Genomic DNA, 11,939 nt, shown 5'->3' on the forward strand with positions numbered 1-11,939 from the left:
CTCTCTCACGCTTACACGCGAACACGCGGCAATAAGCAAGGCGGAGATAGGTAAGCCGCGCTCGTTGCGGCCGCGCGAAAACTTGTATATCCACATATATACTCATATACCCACTATTGTCGACTGTCCACCTGTTAGTCGTTCACGACGCCACGTTGCATTATCCCATTCGGCCTGTTGAAAGTCGACATACACACTTAGATCCGTTAGACCCTCCCGTCCTTAAATCCAATCTGCAATTGATTTCAACGACAGTCTCCGCACTTTTATAATTTACTCGACTGTGCCACAATCTTCTACTTCTCTTTCACAGGATCGAGTGTTTCCAGGAAAACGAAAATTATACAATACACATATAATGTATAAAAATTCACATTCGGATTATTTAATCGAACCTCGCGACGTGCTTACGTTTACAAAAATTACCCTGCCGACACGTAGATGACAGTTTGTCCATCGCGTTGCCATTATTTGCGATTTCCTTACTGCGAAACACTCGGTTGATTCATATACTTGTGCCTCATTTTTCTACATGTTTCGCTGTGTCTCTGTTATCTCTTGTGATACTTTTTCTAAACGAGGAAACAGTATACCGTTCAAGACGCCTTTCTACTTTCGCGTTGAATCCGATATTAATTGAATGTAACGACGGTGAAACGCGTCTCCACCGACACCCATAAGACACTATTTATCTATTTGCTCCCTAACACCACCGCCTAGAAAGTAACGTTCGGTTATTTAGCGTTATATTTCTTATCATTATCGCCACGACATATTGTGTTTTGTGAATGTAATCGTTGTGTTACAACATTCTCTCTCCCCCATCTTTCCTTGCTGCCGGACCCGAAGGAGGAGAAAAGGTGACGAGTTTCTCGGAGCACCTAAATCCACAATTGCTATTCACTGATCAAAGTCAAAAGAAAGTGCAAAAGATTCGCGCAAAACAATATCTATGAGAATGGGACAAAATTTTGCGAGCAAAAAGAAAACAAAAAACTATACATACACATGAGAGAAATATAAGATTCGTTTTGTAAAAGTTAAAGAAAGAAAAGAAAAAGATCCACTCACTGCCGAGGCCTACCCATCCGCAACCCACGTCACGCCCGATCACTCGTGCACCGGAATGTGCATGCGCATGCCTTCCCTGCCTGCATCCGTTATTCATTATTATACGTACGAGTAATTGATTATTGATAATTATCTTGCCCATATTTAACTTGAACATTGGCATTTACGTTACGTTTGTTCTAGTACTTTATTTAACTTTCGTTCGTTAACATTGCCGTGTCTTTTGCCATTCGTGTTGCACGTACTTGCCGTATCCGAGCGGCCGATGGACCACGTCGGAGGAAGAAGCGGGATAATCTCAGAAGCGTTTGTTTCCGTAAACGATTTCATTAAACGGGGATGCTTCCGCGGAAGCGATAAATTCGCGTGTATGCGGTCGATGAGTACCGAAATTTTTCCCCAAATATCAAATCAGAAAAAGAAAAAAAAAACGAAAAGTGAAAAAACTATTATACTAAAAATAGCTTTTAGCAAATAACGTCACATCCAGCAATCACCAACGTACGCCTTTTTGTTTTTATATTATTTAACACACGCTTAAATTCGCGACATAACGAGAACTGTACGTTTATTTCGGAAAAGTTTTGGTACTACGCAAAACGGGTGATATGGATCCCGCGTGGATCCTACCGCCAAGATCATCCTCCGACGATGTCGATCGAGCCGTGCCTATCAATCGCCACCGCCGCGATCGCTCTAACGCTCCTTCTGTCCTATAGACCTAGAAAAAGCCGAGTACCAGGTTTAACCCTCCTGAAGGAGATCCTGAGCCCGGATACCCCGGACTCGTGCCGCTGTCGTCCGCTGGGCAAGATCTCCCGCGCGGCCGACGGCCGCTTCGTCGTGGCGGACTCGGTTCTCAGCTCGGCCAACAACAGCATCCTGGACGTCTCCAGCAGCGACGACGGTGGTTTCCTGCCGAAGCAGCGGCTCAAGTCGTCGTGGCGACGCCCGCTGGTCGGCACCAGCCAGCTCAGCCTGAGATCCGACGGCAGCGGCGTGTCCATAGGTCCCCTGCCAGCGAGCTGTCACCACGGCATTGTAAACCCTTTGGCGAGGATACCGCCCGCGAACGTTTGCACGATCACGTCACCCAGATTTCTGGCCAGTTCGCCGAGCGGGGCACAGGTCCCCTGGACACCTTTGTACTTCAGCGATCTCAGCTCCGTCAAGCAACCATCCTCCGGCGAACGTTCCTTCCCGACGCCACCTGGCTACCTCCAGCTTCGCAGCGTGCACCAGCGATACAGCCAGGAGTTACCGTCTCTAAAAGCGATCCACGCCGAGTCGAGGCGGTTCGTGCCGGTCCAGCCGTTGGCGACGTCCTCGCCGCCGCAACCGGCCGGTCGACCCAGGGCGCGGTTACCGCCGAGACACGCCAGGCACGCGAGATCGGCACCGGAACTCGCTGCCTCGCCCGACCTGGAGACCTCGCCCGAGAGCAGATCGAGCAGCTCGGGTTTCGGCAGCAAGAACACCTCGCAGCAGAACCAGAGCTCGAGAAGCGGTAGCACAGTCGCTGAATGGAGGCCGCCGCCTTACAGACCACCCCCGCCGCCGTTGGTGGGCCGCTGGCTCGAGCTTCAGGATCAGGTCAAGATTGGGCACACGCACATACAAAACGCCGTGGACGCCGGCAGCGTTGACGGCCACTACGAGTTCGATCCGGTGTCGTGCACGCCGACCCCCACGTCGGCCTCGACGCCTACGCGGGAGGAGAGGCCACCGATGCATCAGATCCATACAATTCACGTTCCCCACATCCATCAAGTGCACACGGTACATCAGCAAGCGCCGAGGTACAGCAGAGAGAACATAGAGGCCCGGGTACAAGCGATGAAGGCGGAATTCCATCAGTTCCGGCAGAGACAGGCGAGAAGACGACAGAGCGCGCATTTGGAAAGCGCGTGTTGAAGGAATCGAACAACTCGAAGGCGATCCGAACGATCGATTCAATTTCATTGGGGCTGCTGCACCGCGAGTCCAATGATCGAGTTGAAACGATTGGGATGGTTGCCGAGTTAAATACATAACGTGCGAGACAAAAGTAAATTCTTAAAAGAAGAGCTAAGAGAAGGAAGCTAGATATATCGCTCGCGATTAGATTTTGGTACTGGCTTTTGACTACCGTAGAAGATCGCGCGTTTCAGCACGGCGACGATAAAAAAATGTGATCATCACCGAAGACCAACCACCGCAAGCACAACGAGGATCATCATCACACGTGATTCCGCATTTAGAGGAAGTTTAAGTCAATTCTAGTAGCTGGACATCCATCTACAAAAGAAGGCTGTTATAAGCATCAGCTCAGGATACATAAGTTTCGCACGACCACGAGACGGGAGCGACGTAGTAGAACCGTACGTTAAGACGATAATCTTTCGGAGTTTCGCTCGTTTTACCGATTATAAGAGGACCGTTCGAGTATCCCACGGGGGAAAACAATCTCGATATCATTTACTCGGGGGGGGGGGGGGGGGGGGGCTAAATCCAGCGACGTCGATCGCGCTGGGACGAGATAATAGAAAAACGAAGTGCGTTAAACGAAAAATGTTCGAATCCGATTATTATTGGTCATATCCCGCGTACACCAACCACGCCTATGTCCGGTTTAGAGGACCGTGATTTTTAACGTTACTATATATAATAATGTAGAGGAACATACGGAAGGATTCACGGGGGGACGAATAGGGGGAGGACGCTTTTTTTTAAACTCAGTGAAACTGTCCTTTAGAGCTAGGAAGTGCGCAGAAGAGAAAGAAACACTCCCGATTGGCTCAAGGGGATGTCATACGTAGCGGGATTCTCCCCGTTATTATCGCGATCGGGGACGAAAGATGACGAGAAGGAGGGACAGGAAAGCGAAAGAACGGGATAGTTACGTCGGCATGATACTCCAAAGAAACTGTACCACTGTACATGCTCCGCGTATACCTTTTAAATATAAGATTAAATTTAATCGTACGCTGTAAGTAATAATTAAAAACGAAAGAAAAACAAAAAAAGTAAGATAATCGAAGAATTACCACACACTCACATATGGACACGTACACACACATACATCATATACAGACACATACATACACATAAAGTAATTATATCGATGAGCAATGGACTCGAAACGTGATATTAGGCCGAAGCTTGCCTCGAGATTGCTTAAGGACTCACTCGTACTGCACTGCCTGTTTAGGGTTTCGCTAGCGACCCAACATATTATCGGCACAATAATTTTTCTTAAGCAACGTAAAAAAAAAAAAACGAGAATAAGAATAACGTTCTTCGAATCTACGCGCGTTCGGCCAATGTAGCGCGGCGATTGTGTGTGCGTGTTCACCACGTGTGTCAGCCCGTGTGTGCGGGGTGACACGCTGGCTTTACCGCCTATCGGCACACCGAAGTTCACCGGTCGTCCTTCTCGAATTAGATTAGCGACGCGCGAGCACGCGTATCGACGATAAACGACGTCGACCGGACACTTAAAAAAAAAAAAAAAAACAAAGAACAATGAAAATCATTAGGAAAAAAAAATCTTTCAACTGCCAATGATAAGGAGGTCCGACGGTGCGTTCGATTCATTTCGTACGAAGCGTCGATTAAATAAGTAACATTAGAGCAATTAAGTGAAGAACGACGACCGATAGAGACGCATGGTCATCATCGCCGGAAGGCAAGGTGCGCGCGCGCACACACGCGCCAATCAAGCCGAAGTTCGTGTGTAATTAGAGAAACGAAGGAGTTTTAAAACACGGAAGCGTACACGTCACACCTACATACATATATATATATACACACACACACACGACGGACACGATTAAATACAAACACGCTCATAAGCGACAGAAACGAAACACACAGACGCGCACATAATACGAGAAAGAGAGAGAGAGAGAGAAGCGTTCTTCGAGACCCACCTAATTCTCACCAAACGCATCGGATCATCTTGAATCACGTGAGATCGGGGGCCGGTGATCGCCGATCGCGACGCGGGGGGGTTCTCGGGCGAATCTACGGGCTAATCAGTGTTGAGCTGCGCGACCTAACGCGAGAACGTGTGCCCCTTGGCGAGGGGGTAACCCGGCGGCGCGCTCGTTCCTCTTACCCTTTTTTTCTAATTTTCTCTACACGTGCGACCGCGAAGGCACCTCCCCTGCACGTGGGATCGGCCCGGCCCGCGACTCCCGGCGTTTTACTTTCTTTATAGTACAAACACTTATTTATATATACGTACATATTATACATATTTATTATAAATATTAGCAAGGGCCCTACTCACGATTCAACTATACTTCGACGAACCGTAGACGGCGAGAGGAAGAGGAAGAAGATGAGTAAGAAGGGAGCGGCGTGGACGTCATCGAAGCGCTCTATACAATTTTCGTTAAGATGTGCATGCGTTAAGATGTGCGTGCGTAACGAAGCCGAATCCAGACTAGGCGAACAGACGAGCGCGAACAAACGCGAATGAACAGCTTGCTTCAATCAGCGCGAGTGTTAATATTCGCGATACCGTTCGCACTTATCGAACTTGTTCATTCGCGTTTGATATCACGCTCGGCTTGAATCCGGCTTGACGTGCGAGAAAAGATGAACGTGCGAGAATAACGTGTGGACGAGTGAATGGAGTGCGAACGAATATACATAGATTAAAAAGCTAGATCCAGATCGAGCAAAAGCGAGTGCGAACAAACGTTGAGTGAATAACTTGTTTCGGTGATTGCGAATATCAGGGAGCACATGGCGGCGCCATGTTCGCACTCATAGAAGCAAGTCCGTCTATTCTTTCGCGTTTGTTCGCGCGCACGTTTGCTCGGTGTGTTTTCGGTTTTGACACGTGAGCAAATGCGGTTGTTAAGAAAAAAAAACAGAACATAATGTAACATACACGATCCCGCAGAGATAAAAGAATAAGAAAAAAGAAATACGATAAAAGTTAAGAAATAACGGAGGTGACACGAAAGAGTACCAATATTCTAAAGTAATTCTAATGGTTGAATTAATAATTTGATAATTAATTGATATTGTAAATCGTAAACGACGTAGCGTGTAGCGTATTAATCAACGAGAGCGACGAACGCGGCGAGTATTCATTAATTATTATATCCGCGCGGGAGTATTACGACGTGAGATATATACATACGCGGAAGGACGGGGGAGGAGGTGCTGAAGGACTCGCGCCGGCAGAATGGTACCAATTTTTATCGTCAATCGCGTAAAATCGTTAATATGTTACTAGCGATAAAACGTATATCGGATGCATGAGATGTGTGTAATATTGGGGATGAGAATAGATCTCTCCGTCGAGTCAACGTTCACCGTTAGACGTTGGGGAAAACGTTTTTGATAACGCGATGATAATACACGCTTCGTAATCGTACATTATAGACACCCTCTCCCCCTTCTGGATGGATGCAGCAAAAGGAAAAATCATGTAAGCGAGAGAAGGCGATCCAACCAACGGACTTGTAGATGTATAAGTAACGTGTAGATATATCATAGTTAGATACACACAACGATCTCAAGAGGTCATACAGTGTGAACGATCGCGATAATGTACGAGAATGAGAGAGAGACAGAGAGAAAGAAAGTATAAGAGAGAATGAAAGGAAGTATGTGAGAGAAGAGAACGAAGAAATGAGAAGTAAATAAAAATAGTGAGTAACCAAAAGAGAAAATTTCGAATGATTCTTCGCGTTATCTTTGAGTCTATCAGGCAGCGTGGAAGGCTCATACGATAAAACGAATATGTTCGAAACACGTATTCGAAATACGAGGGAAATGTAGGGAAATTGTAAGATTGTGAGAGAAAGTACTGTATGGTTGTGAGAGAAAGAGAAAGAGAGAGAGACAGAGAGAAAGAGAGAGAGAAGAAAAGAAAAATAAAAGAGAAATGACGATTTCGCTTGAAACGGCATATTTATGGATAATATGGTTGAATCGTGAATCTGTTTGTAAAACTTTATCACCGGTCACGACGGTTTCGTTCGTCCTGTGTTCCTTCTTCGCGACTCGTGTGGATGATTTACGTTTGTCATCGTCATCGCGCACTTTTTGCGTTCGCGATATTCGTCGTTGTATCCTTCTCCGCGTTGTCGCACACGCGTGTAACTCGCGCGAGGCCGCGAGCGACCGCCGTGATTCGTGGATTAATTAATTAATTAAGCGTTTCGTTCGTTATGTACCTGAAAGCCAGTCGCGGTATCTCGGCTTATCGCCCGAGATCGCTCGAGCGAAATTCTCGGTGAGCCCTCGAAGCAGGACGTTCGCGATTTTGGAGAGTCGGCGATTTTTCGCGCATCGCGGACCACGTGTGCAACTTAACATTCGTCATGCGGCGTACGCTTATTTCGCTTAATGAGTTCATGTACAAACTGTAGATAGCCATAAATATATTGCGTAAATACATAAATCGCGAAAGTTTTAGCTATACTATTTATAGCTATTATGTCATATATACGAGAGGCGAACGCGCGATGGCGATAACCCGTAATATTGCATTAGATAATCGCGAAAAAAATTTACAATAGCTCGCGATCTCATCGTTAAATCAGCTCGTGTTAAATTACGAACGCATTCCGAATGCATTTCCCATGAAACTTTGAAAATATTCTCGACGTAGTTCTGCAACGATAAGTATTCGAGTCTTCGGCATATTTTTTTGAATTACAAAGAGGCATAACGGCGACGATGCTGCTTCGAGGTTGTAGTTTTCGCGCGTGAGAGGTGATAATTTGACGTGAAATTACATGCTAGTGTCATAAATATTCGCGATATCACACGGTTGGATATGATATCATCGCAACCTTCGGTCGCGTGTAAGACACGTGCGAGTCGAATTCAATGGCTCTCGGGTACTACGTTCTGCTTGGATCTGCGACCATCCATTACGCGCTTCGGCTTATTTCAGATCTTGTATAATATATGATATTTTCTTGCAATATAACGAATGTCGAGAACGTTTCCCTTTCGCAATCGAATAGCAGATCTATGCGCTCTCGTGAAACTTGGTGAAAAGATCGTCGCGGCTCCAAGCACGGCTCTCATCTTCAAGTGCTCTCTCGCGCCATCATGCACACCGCGGCAACAAATTGCTGTGTTGCAACAATATTTGTTGCGCCGAAATTGAATTCGAGGGAAAAAACGAGATAGAGCAGACATTTTTTTTCTTTCCTTTTCATTATTCTCTCAGTCTACTGTTAATTTGTTTCTTGTTGACTCATCAGAATGTACCTTCACACACACGTAATTAATCGTTAAACCTTCTCACCGCCCGACATCGAATCGCTTCTACACACGCATGTAACGTTCTTCTGTACCGTCTGTATCTTCACTTCCGCTTATTCTCGACTGTATCCGCCGTCGGGTTTGTACACGGTACGTTGAACTGTTTCGTTGTCACTTTTGCGAATGCTCGTTGTTCACCTCCATTACCCAAGTTTGATTGATTGATCTATGCTTTCTCGCGAACCCCCCACGAGAACTCCAAGACGTACTAACTTAGGACAAATTGTAGACAATTTATTATTAATAAAATGAAAAATAAATCGACATTTGAAACGAAATGGGCAACGTTCCCAGGACATTTGCATTGTATTGATTTGTCATTAAACACGTGTGCGATGAATTTCGATGCGGCGCAGTCACGACCTTTGTAGAATATGAAATGCTGCGCTGGATCACAGGTATGTATAAAAAAGACTATTTATTGATAAATGAGTAAATATTAATAATAATTATTGTATTTGTAACATTATAGGTTTAAATGAACTGTTGATATTTGCACTATGCAAATATTGTCCCAGTCGAGACAGTAGAGTATTAGTTACATTACATCCATGTTATAATTATTATTTCGCACTCAACGTATGTCCATTACATTTACATTGTTGAGTACAAAATTATAATATGATGTAATGTAACTGATGCTTAGTGTCGACCGGGGTGTTATTTGGCATGACGTTTTAACCGATATCTAAATTGCTAGCTATTACAACGCCACGTTATTCTTCCCTAACTAGAGGATTTCTACGTCTCGGTAATAACAGAGAGTGTAATTGCTGGTCAAGGTAATAAGATCATTGTCAGAATAAGAAAATCGGGTCACCGGACGATTATCGCGTTTGTGTACGCAGTCATTAAAAACCGCGGTATTCGTTAGAACCAATCCTATTCGTAAGCCTTTCCTCATTTTTCAGTGATATGGAAATAATTACAAAATATCTGTAAGACAGGTGAAGACGCGAAATACTCTTTGAGCGAGGATACATTTTTAACTTGATATGTAAAATCACGGCGCGGCCGTAATTTCCTTGAGAAATTGCGTATAATTGGATGCTAAATGTTTCATGGTACATTTGCGCAAGACGTCTGCGGCACAGATTACTGCAAATTGCCGTCATTTCCATTATTTCCCTGCTCGGCATACGCGCGACGTTGTTTGCCGAAAACTGGAGCGGCGCTCCATTACGAGAGAAGGCCCTTTATCAAAGAGACTCCTCTGCTTTTCGACACGCATTAGATTCATTTTTACATACAGAATGCCAATTCAAATCTGACGAAGCTTCATAAATTATCTCTCGTGGCCCGCCTCAAGAGGAGAAAACGTATTTCAGAGACGGATCATTCATTCTTCTACCGCTTCCTGTATCCTTTTCACCACGAGTTCGTTTCCCCGACAAGGAACCACGCGCTTTTGTGATAAAGCGCTTGAAAAATCTCCAGCAGCAATTCGATTACTTCCAGAGAAAGGTAAAATATGTTCTCGTCTCTCGTGAATCGTCTTACATCGTAAATCTAAGGTAGATCTATCGCGCGGATATCCCCCGGAGGAGTAATATTTTTCTACGAAAATTCTGGAGAATTATTTTCACCTCAGATCTCATATCGCCGCGTGCAAGAGATAATTGCTCGACCATCACAAAAGAATTTAAAAGTTCAGTATGTCTTTTTGGCATGAAATGCTCTTGTACGAATTTCAATGTGTATTAATCGATTAATGATCTACACTTGCGACCGACAGGGATTGTGCGGGGTTAGTGAACTGCAAATAGATGATCCCCATTATACCGCTCTCTGAAACAGGTATTCCGCCATGGCAGACACGATCAATTCGGATTACAGACAGGTGAACCAGGAAGGAGCCGTTCCCTCTTCTGCGTCGAACGATGAAATAATACGATCGGTATCATTATGCGCGCATTTATTTCCAGTGTCCCGGGCACGTCCAATCCTGGATCGTGATCCATGCGAATGGATCCATTATCTCAACAGCGTGACAAGGCTGTGGGCAGTCTGCTAATGCGGCAAGGGACGGACGTGACGTAATCTGAGGTCACCCACGCACGGCTGCTCCGATGCAGTCTCGGCTCGTGCGGTTTCGGCACACGAAATGCATTAGGGATCGATGATTCCGCTAATATGCGCGAAGAGTATTTCGCCATCGTGACATATTCCAGGCTCGTTTCGATCGCAAAGGACGACTTCGCGGTCGTACAGAGCATATTTTGAAAAACTTGCGGTACATAAAAGTCGCGTTATCGAAATTCTTTTAATGCGATTCGTACGAATATCATGCACAGATCAATAGCTATTTTAATATATTTACAGATGAAACAAATACAAGTATTGTTTCAGAATTTTTACTATATTTCCGTATTATTTTTAGAAAAAATGAAATATCTGCATATTTAATCCATGTAAGGAAAATTCACAAATAAAAGTTGTTTATTCTCTATGTACTTTACGGCGGAAAGGAAAACCATCAATTCCACGAATAAGACTTTATGGTAAACAGTCGTAACCGGAAACTAGCATCTTAGCTAAAAGAGCCTCATAAATGACAATTACGCGATGTAGGCGTATAAATAAAGGGTTCAGGAGACCTTCTCTGGCGTCGTGAGAATTCGCGTACTTTCTCTTACATCCTTTTCATATTAAACCTTTTATCGTAGATCTGAACGTCATTATTTTTCATGTATTATTATTACCTATTAAAGTATAAGGTCGATAAAATATGTTTCAAGCCAATATTCATAATCTTTATCACATAAATAAGTAATTGCCGCATTGTTTTTCAATTTAAAATCTGACTTGTGTAAATCACATCTGTAACCATCTTCGTTTAAGAAGATCAAGGATTCGTGTATGCAACCGGGTGTAGTGAACTTTTAATCTCTACTTGCGCCGCACGCGGGGCTCAATCCTCTCAAATCAGCTTTGACCAAGAAAGAACAGCGATGAAAGAGCATGAGTCGGCGACCGAAGATAAATTGAATGCAGTTTAATTCTTCCGTTCCCGTTGTAAGAACGTAACCCTTCGCATGCTTCAACAACGACACCAAGGATTATACATCAGAAAGATACTCCAGAGAACAAATCTAAACGTCACTTAATCATATCCATCACGTTTATCTTTGACAACCGCATTGTGTGTGCTAAATAATCATTTGTATTCGTATTTGAACAGACGTGAAAAAGCTCATTTATTATAATCAGCAAATAAAAATTACTTGCTGTTATCGCTATTGTTTTTTATCGATTAATAAAACGTGGACTTCTTATAAGACGTTGTGTACCCCGCTATACATTTTTTTGTCGATGTTTCAGAATTTACACGGTAAAATAAAAAACTAAAACGTAGACAAATATAAAAAACGGGCTAACTAAGAACTAGGCGCGGTAATTAAATGATGCGCGAAAGTTTTATTTTTATTACTATTTTACATATCTTCCAACCTTGACTTCGTGCCGACTAAATTTGTCAGACTTGAAACACAGGTCCGGTTGGAGTAGTAAAATCCTTCCCCCCTACCTAATTAAGATACATATAGCATCAAAAATTAAATCAAACCGATTTAATTAGGTGTAGAGGG

At 44.2% G+C, this 11,939-nt stretch overlaps 1 protein-coding gene across 9 annotated transcripts in view; it reads left to right on the forward strand.

The window, feature by feature from the left end:
* Positions 1-8,630, forward strand: part of LOC112454016 (protein turtle) — a 268,193-nt gene extending 259,563 nt beyond the window's left edge. For all 9 annotated transcript variants that reach the window (XM_025015156.1, XM_025015157.1, XM_025015163.1 and 6 more), the window contains one exon: positions 1,791-8,630. In XM_025015156.1, coding sequence (XP_024870924.1) covers positions 1,791-2,985 — 1,195 coding nt within the window. In that variant the 3' untranslated portion in view covers positions 2,986-8,630. The remainder of the gene's footprint in view (positions 1-1,790) is intronic.
* The last annotated feature ends 3,309 nt before the right edge of the window (positions 8,631-11,939 follow it).

Source organism: Temnothorax curvispinosus, unplaced genomic scaffold, assembly GCF_003070985.1.
Source record: "Temnothorax curvispinosus isolate PA1 unplaced genomic scaffold, ASM307098v1 QBEX01004775.1, whole genome shotgun sequence".
Lineage (NCBI taxonomy): Eukaryota > Metazoa > Arthropoda > Insecta > Hymenoptera > Formicidae > Temnothorax > Temnothorax curvispinosus.